We start from the raw sequence: 8767 nt of genomic DNA on the forward strand, positions 1-8767 counted from the left end.
TTAAAACAAAAAATCTAAAAGTTAAAAAAATAAAAATAAATATAGTCTATATCAAAAATAACTTTTACAAAGAAGCATCAATGAATCTAATTATTCTTCCATTTTAACTGTAAGAATTTCTTTAATATTTGAGAAATCCTAAGCAAAATTTTATTCTCACATTCTGTCCATGTCAACCAGTATGACTGATACTCAGTTAACAAGAAAAACATACATCTTTAAAAATAAGTATCAGCAATTTTGTTAACAGCCTGCAAAATTCTATAGCATCAACTCTTTATCCTAGGGAAAAGACATATTGGAAGCATTCTTGATGTACAGAGCTGAATTTTGCAAGTGCTTTTTATTACCACCACTCCCCTTTTTTAACATCAGAACCCTCTAATGAATCTAAATCAGAAATCTCAATATGAAAAACAAATAAAAGTAGAGCTACTATGATTAGAGTAGAACTAAATGTAGCTCTAAATGTAGTTCCCCCCCACGTATGACTAAAATAAGTTCCTTGTACTTACAGACCCACATTCCTGTTTCCCATAAACTGTTTCTCCTAACTGTTTGGAAACTCCCTAGTCACAAGTTCCATGTAATTGTATGATTTGTTAACTGAACGCAAATGTTATGCCTTGCAAAACTCCATTGTTACATTCTCATATTATAAGCCTGTATTTTGTCAGTGACCTAACCAAAGTAACTCCGTGACCTAACTTCATTGTATAGTAGTCCAATACAACTCCACTGTATTGTCTCCATGTAACTGCCCTAATTGTTTCAATCACCAGCTGTGCCTGGGTCATAAAGTTAACCAAAACTTCCCAACAATCAAAAGTTCTCATTTTGTTTGCTAAGTTGCTAGTTTATGGTTGCTATGGTTGCTAAGTTGCTATGTATCCTTGCGGTTTTTGCCTTTATAAGCCCACTGCCTGCTTTGCTCAAGGCCGAGAGCCCTTTAGGACAATAGTCTGCTCTCGGTCGCCAGCATAAATAAAGGACTCTTAATTAAATTCTTTGTGTGATGGCAATCTGCCTTCTCACACTCTGGTCATAACATGGTTGAGGTGAGGATTCTGGGCCAGAGCCTGCCCTCTTGATATCATCTCACTGTGGCTTCTAGGGTTCAAGAGCACACATTTGAGATCAGACTACTACCTGTGTGATACTGGGCAAGCTCTAGGTCCAATTTCATTCTATATAAAAGCTGAGTAATAATCTACCTTGTAGGGTTGCTATGAGGAGGAAAGGTTTAGCATACTACTGCACATTTCTCAAATGGTACTGTTAACATTTTAGTCCTAGTGTCTGAAGAAAAATTACTCCCCATAGTACAAATTCTGCAGGCAAGTAGTGTCTATCTGTAATGAGCCAACATAACCCTGAGGAAACAACCAGAAACTATTCCAGTGATTAAAAGTTGTCTCTGATTTTATCTTCTATGAGGAAGAAAACTATTGATATTTTTCCAAAAAATAGCCAGTTTTATCTACAGGATTCTGAGATTTCATAGAAGAATTCTATGGGAGAAGAATTCCATGGGAGATCAGTGGCTATAGGGGTATACAGATAGTGTAATTAGGATAATAATAAAAAAAGTTGGATGAGGTTAGAATTTTTCATCCATATCCGAAGGAAGTTTACTAGCATAACTAGAATGAGAAATAAACTCAGTACTGATGAGGGATTATTAGGATTTTCATATCTAGTAGGATTATCAGATGACATTTTCCTCCTTTGACATGAATAATGAAACATAAAAGGACTAAGTGAAACTGTCTGAGATAATATTGTATCATTTTTAGTGATCTGAAATTATAATAGTTAACATTTATTGAGCATGTATGTGTCAGGAACTATTCTAAGATCTGTACACATACTAATTCATTTAATCATCACGGCAACCTTATGAGGTATGTACTATAATTATTCCTATTTTATTAATGAGAAAACTGAGACACAGAGAGCCTAAGTGACTTACGCAAGGTCACATTACAATAAAGAATTCAACCTCAGGCATGGCTTCCAAGTTTGTTTAATAAGTATTCATTCTATATGCCTTAAAAATAATTATATGTTGGGTCTAAATGAACATTTCTAATATTATTTTGCTGAACTAGTAAGTTTTCTAAAATTGACATAAAACACTATTTTTTTAATTACCTATTTGTACAGATAATATAAAGATAGCATTTTTCTTAGCATAAAATTCCTTTTTTGTGAACATGAGATCTATTGGTGAACTCTAAAGGTTTCAATTATATTGAGAATAAGATTGAAATATGTAAACTGTGTATTATGATCTTACAGATTAGGTAAATATAACAATGTATTTACCAAAATTAAGTATAATTTAGCTTAAATGTATCAGAGATGGTAAAATATTAATAACCTTGAAATACTAATGTATTCCCATGATTACACAGTATGACATCTTGTAACATATAAACAGTAGAGTATGCATCATTGTGCTGGGATGTTTAGCTAAGGTGAGTGAAAAATATTGCACACTTATAATACTATCTGGGGGTAACAAGGTATACCAGGTACAAGGTTATATAGGCTCAACTTCATTGCTCCTATTTTCTACTCATGGTAAGAAAGCCCTTACTTGTTAGATACCTTGATCTTTCCTGATTATTATAGTCAGCAAGGATTCCTAAGGAATATAATTCTAAAGTCAAGAAGTTGTATTTGCTATTCTGGAGATAATGAAATGTTAGGCTTGTGGGAAGTCAGTGTACTTCTACGTTGTAGGGAGCTTCAAAAACGGACCAAAAAATGGCACAGATTCTGTAAAGTGGTGGGATTATTTTAAAGCCAAGATTTTAAAAGATATGAGAAAAGCATGTTTATATCTCTGAATCCTTGAAAACAAAGTAGCTACTCTCTCATTTCAAGCCCTCTAATTTCTTATTCATGTTAGGACATTTGTCCAATTGATGTTTGTATGGCAGGGTAGTTAGTCTTTCTATAGCAGAGTTGAAAATAGATTTATATTCTTTAAATATATTCAGCATACCCTGAATAACTTAAAAACCACTTAATCTGGAAACAGATTATTCTAGGTTATAGATTCTCAGGGTTAAAAGGACCTTGGAATCATAATGTAGTCTATCCTTACCTCTAGACTCAAGAGTTTATTCAGTCCACTTCAGAGAGGCAGCACGCTATTGTTTGTTGTCTTAAATTTTAACATCAAAAGCAAACAGAACTGAGAAAATACTAAGAATAAGAGCAAATGCAAATTTCTAACCCTTTCCAGTCAAGGTAACTCAGATTTAAAACACTTAATATAGCTTTCCAAATCCCAAAGATTAGTGTCTTCACATGACAGCTCTTAAAAAATACCACCAATCTCATATTTCAACTTACCTGCTCATAAAATTCATTGACAATGCCTTCTGTCCATTTCAAATGCAAGTTCCGAACTTTTGCTGGGCCATTTATATCTGCCAGTTTGATGCACACCTGGCATACTAAGAGGCGATCATTTTCACTACTCCATTCTATGCCATTACTATTTACATCATTGGCCTATTTTGAAAAAATAAAATTATTTTAGGTTCTGAGAGTACAGGAGTTTTTAAAAAATAGATGTTATTTTGCTTGTTTTTCTCAAACTTTCTTAAAATTATTTCTTGTCTAAATGACAGAAAAAAAATTCAGTAGATGCTTCTTTGAATCAGTTTATTTCATAATATGGACTTCTATTGGATAAACCTCTCTTTGAAGTGTCACTATTATTTTTTTTTCCAAAGAAACCATAGCTTGCTAAAAACATATAACCAACCATGGGTTTCAGTTTTTGTGATTACCACAGAGAATTGTAATTTATATGTATATCTATATTATATATAATAAGTATATATAGATATATAATGTCAAATCATAAGAATCGTGACTATTTATTTCTACTTAAAAACAATTTAAGGAGCTACAGAAAAGTTGGCTCTAGCAGTGAAAGGCAATGTAATATAATTAAAAGAACACAAATCTTAGAAGTTGACCTCTATGGGTTTAAATCCTGACTCAAAATGTCATGAGTCAGAATGCTAAATACTAGCTCAGAAATTACAGCATAACATTGGAAAAATTACTTAGCCTATCTGAATTTAAATTTCCTCATCTATGAAGTAGGAAAAGAAATATCAACTTAGCCATATTGCCGTCAGGATTAATAAATAAAAAAATGCCTATCACAGTAAATGCTAAATAAATATTAATGCTATTTAAATAAATGGCAATTATAATTGTTTGTTAGGCAAACAAGTATGCCTTTCAAGAACTCAAATTTCCAATTTTTCCTTTTGTAAAAAATGAAGAGCTATCTTGGGCAACACAGCAAGACCTCTGTCTCTACAAAAAAAAAAAAAAAATTTAATTAAAAATTAACTAGGTGTGGTGGTGTGTGCCTGAAGTCCTAGCTACTTGAGAGGCTGAAGTGAGAAGATAGCTTGAGCCCAGGAGTTCAAGGTTGTAGTGAGCTATGATCATGCCACTGCATTCCAATCTAGGTGAGAGAGTGAGACCCTGTCTCAAAAAAAAAAAAAAAGAAAGAAAGAAAGAAAGAAAAGAAAAACACAATGAAGAGAATGGGTCAGGTCTTTTGAACTTTTGTGTGATGGTTGTTTTTTTGAAAGCAAACCTTTTAGCAAAGGAAAATTTATTCAGAACGCCATCATAGAAAATACTTAGAAGGGAAAAGAACTCTTTTGACTGAAACTGGGTGGGAGGTCTAGAAGCCCTAGTCATGGATGGCATTTTCCAGAAAGACTTCAGAATAGAAGTCTTTGAGGAACACAGATTCAAAAGGATTGGGTTAGATATTCTTTGTAACCCTTTAAGTCACCTATAGAAGGTGACTTAGGGACTTGAATGCATTTTTATTATTAAATAAAAACAAAAGTGAATATAGAACTACACAACTATGAAATAATTTTAAAGGTACCTTGATTTCTCACTGATTCTTATAAGTATGTTATTAATGTCATGACAGCAACATACATAATGGCCTCCTTCCAGGTGCTTAAATCTATTTACCAGTTTCCTCCAGTCTTTGTTACCAGTTTCTCTACCCTGAAGGTACAACTTCCTCCAGGTTATAAAAGTCATCAGAAAACAGCAGCTTCCTGCCATCCTTTCTCAGGGAATGAAAGCAGTGGTTCTCAAGTTTTCTTCACTCCAAATGTCTGAAGGGTAGAATACACTCCCAAGAGTATTATTATCATACTATGGCAGTGATTCTCGATCCCCTTGTGAATGTGAGTTATTTAAAAGAGGAGGGGCTTTGACCTGTTCTTTCCTCATTTTTCCCTAGCACAGTGACCACACATAGTGGACAATCTCAATATACTGTACATAGTTGATGAATGAGTAAATTATTCTCAAGTAAAAGAGGGTACTTTCCCTTCCCTACACTAGTCAGTTAAAGACTCATTACTATAAAAAGGTGCAAGGTAGGCATAATTGGCTTCTTATAAACACATCTTTATTTTAATATAATTCCTTACTTAACATTCTGCATGACTTTCTCAAATCTGCCCATAAAATCATTTGAAATAACCACCCGATTTGTTACTATGTGAAAGAAAGTCACAATAATTTAAGTTTACATATCAAAAGAAAATAAGACAAGCAATAATATTTTAGGACATGTTCCTATAACAATAACAATGTTTTATTTTTCAAAATATAGGCATATGTATTTACATAAATTATGTATTGTGACTTCATAGTAGTATTAATTGTAAATTAACACTAAAAAACACTATTTATCAGTAACACTGACAACAAAAATTTCCACTTTTGAAATCAGGTACTATTTCATAACAAACCTTGGCATTGAATTCAGCAAGAAAATCAAAATGCTTTTTGAGATCTGTGGCAAGGATTGCTTCAATGACTAAAAAACGAAAGCGCTTGAATTCCAGATGATCAAGATTATGAAGGAAGTTGTACTCTGGGCGAGAAAGATATAGATTCCAAGCTGATGCAGCATGATGATTTTCCAGAACAGATCTGTCATTGTACAAAACTGCCTAAAAAAGGAATACAGAAAAATGAGGCAGGCATCTCAAAACTATTACATTTTAATAAGAGAGATGGGAGCAGGTTGGGATAACAAAAACAATGAGTACCTAATATACCAGGTATTTTAATATCTGTGAACATGGGTTGTGATAAGTTTATACATAAGTAGACTGAAGTACAAAGAGGTTAAGGTACACCTTTCCTTCTAGCATACACACTAAGTTAAAGAGCTATTTGTCTCTAAAGTTCATCTTCTTTGCGGACACCATGCTGCCTCCTAAGAGATGTAAAGTTGGTATTTTGAGGCCTACTTTATTTAACTAGAAAACCTTCTTAGATTCATTTCTGTTAATAAAATCATTAGGGATCTAGGGCAGGCTTAGAGATACACTTCTGCTCTCTAGTCAGCATGGAGTCAATGATGATGGAAACTGAAGAAGAGGAAGGAAGCAGGAGCACTGTCCAGGGCAAGTCAGAGACTAGCGTGTCTGAGACAGGTATACCCTGTACTCCTCTCTTGGCACAGTGCCTGGGAGCAAGAGAGAACTATGGAACAGATGAAAGCACAAACCCTCTGGTTCACATGGTGTGGAACCACTCACTCTTTCTCTACCTTACTGAGTGGAAGACCCCGAAGTGCCTCTTCAGTACGCTAGGACTTTAGAATACAGATTCAAAACCACTGGAGTATTGAACTTCTCTTCTACCTCTAAAAATTAAGTACTTTTTAAAATTATGAAATAAGTGCAGTAACTATTAAAAGATCTTTCACATTCAAACTGTGCTAAAGGCCAGGGATAAAAATAAAAACTCTGTCCCTGCTTCTGTGGAGCTGACTGTCTAATGAGAAACAAGGACAGGTACAAATAGAATGAGATCCCAGGTAAGATACATACTCTGAGAGTTTAATTAAATAGCTCTATTTATTTTTGAAAATTAGCTATAGCCTAGACCTAAGCACAGATGTATATAACACCATATAATTGTTTTTTATACTATTTTATTTTATATAAGCAATGGTATAGCCAAAAACTTTACAATGTGCCATATAAAGGCATTTCATACCACCCTTACTACAACTTCTAAACATCATGAATCCCAAACAGAAAAAGTAAGCTTTAAAACTCCCTACGGGGGCAATTTATATTTAATAGTGATTTAACAAACTTATACTCAAATTTGATGAAGACTGACAAACTATCAGAAAAGTTTTATCTATTCAGGAAGAAGTAATCAAACTGTAGGCTCAATAAAACACAATATACAATGACCGCCCTTTGAAGCTAGCTGACTTAATTTTCAGCAAGACCAGTTTTAAAAAACAGTAAGTTCAGAATTCCCTCACCTTTCAAATTACCCTTTGAAATTACCAAAGAAATGTAAAATGGGGCAAAAATCTGAATCGATATTAGAATCTAGATATAATCATCATATTGGAAACTTCAAAGACATGGTGAAAATGAGAATGAATTGAGGAAAGGCCAACTAACACTGCATAAGAACAACCTTCCCAAAAAGTAAGTGAAATGGGTATCCTGCTCGACCCTCATAAACTCACTAGTTCATAGCTGAATGGAGGCAAGAAAGAATCATGGAGCAGTAAGCAGGAAGCAAATGTCAATCTACTTGAGAATAGAGTACTCAAAGGTAGCACATGGAGCAGCAGACCAAACATAAACTTAGTAAGCAAAATATTTCAGGTAAAGCATAGTGAAGACACAGCTAGTTCTGACTGAGGGTTCATGCAAGTTAAGAAGGAAGATAGTGCCCTAGTTAATTTAGACTGCAGTAAACTAACAACCTTTGACTTTATGCGAAAGCACCTTGTTACCTGCTTTCTCTAGCTGTAGAACCCTTCCTTCACTCTGCAGGCAAGGACATCTAGTTGGCAAAGCATATTAGTTGATCATAAACCTCACTTTTTACTTTTCACTCTGAGTTGGGAAAATCCAAAAAGAGGTTTAACGCAAACTGACAGAATCTGAGCAAACAGTAATACCTTTCAATGAATATGAGCAAAAAGAGAAAACCCATCAGACATATAAGAAAGACTTAGATCAAATAAAGGAAGAGTCTGACAAATCTGAACAAATGTCTCCTTTTAAAACACAAAAAAACAGGAACATTGAAAAAAAGCTAGGTCATAGTCATGATCTCATGACTAAGAAAGCACTTTAAATGAAAAATTTTGAATTAAGAAATGTTGTTCATTTAAAAAATAATGTTCCCAACTTTTAAAATAACCCAAAGAAGGGGCCACAGAAAACAAAGCAGCTAGTTTGTTTGTTTTTGTTTTAAGACATTTTATAAACAAACAGTCTTGGGTAACCCCCTAGGGTCCCCTTCCACTCTGGGAGCTTTTTGTCCTCTCAATAAATCTTGGTTTCTCAACTTAAAAAACAAAAATAAATAAATAAATAGTCTTGATGAACAGCTGTCATCTTGGGATTTCCTTGACTCCGAAATTCTGAGTTCTAAAATTTCTAGTAATCCCTTATCTTCCTTATCTTGGGAGCTTTCTTGTCAATAAATCTTGCTTTCCCAACTAAAAAATAAATAAATAAGTAAATAAACAGTCTTGATGAACAGCTGTCATCTTAGGATTTCCTTGACCCTGAAATTCTGGGTTTGTTCTAAAATTTCTAGTAATTCCTTATCTTCCTTTATCTTTTTCTTTTTTTTTTTTGAGTTGGAGTCTCACTTTGTCGCCCAGACTGGAGTGCAGTGGCCGCTCCTGGCCACC

General features: G+C 33.9%; 1 protein-coding gene across 1 annotated transcript in view; it reads right to left on the reverse strand.

The window, feature by feature from the left end:
- Window positions 1-8767, reverse strand: part of PDE3B (phosphodiesterase 3B) — a 197240-nt gene that overhangs the window by 3311 nt on the left and 185162 nt on the right. The window contains exons 13-14 of the mRNA XM_021717516.1: window positions 5829-6032; window positions 3367-3528 (exon numbers count right to left, since the gene is read on the reverse strand). Coding sequence (XP_021573191.1) covers window positions 3367-3528; window positions 5829-6032 — 366 coding nt within the window. The remainder of the gene's footprint in view (window positions 1-3366; window positions 3529-5828; window positions 6033-8767) is intronic.

The sequence above is a fragment of the Carlito syrichta genome, unplaced genomic scaffold, assembly GCF_000164805.1.
Source record: "Carlito syrichta isolate Samal-C Ts95f unplaced genomic scaffold, Tarsius_syrichta-2.0.1 Scaffold309824, whole genome shotgun sequence".
Classification (NCBI taxonomy): domain Eukaryota; kingdom Metazoa; phylum Chordata; class Mammalia; order Primates; family Tarsiidae; genus Carlito; species Carlito syrichta.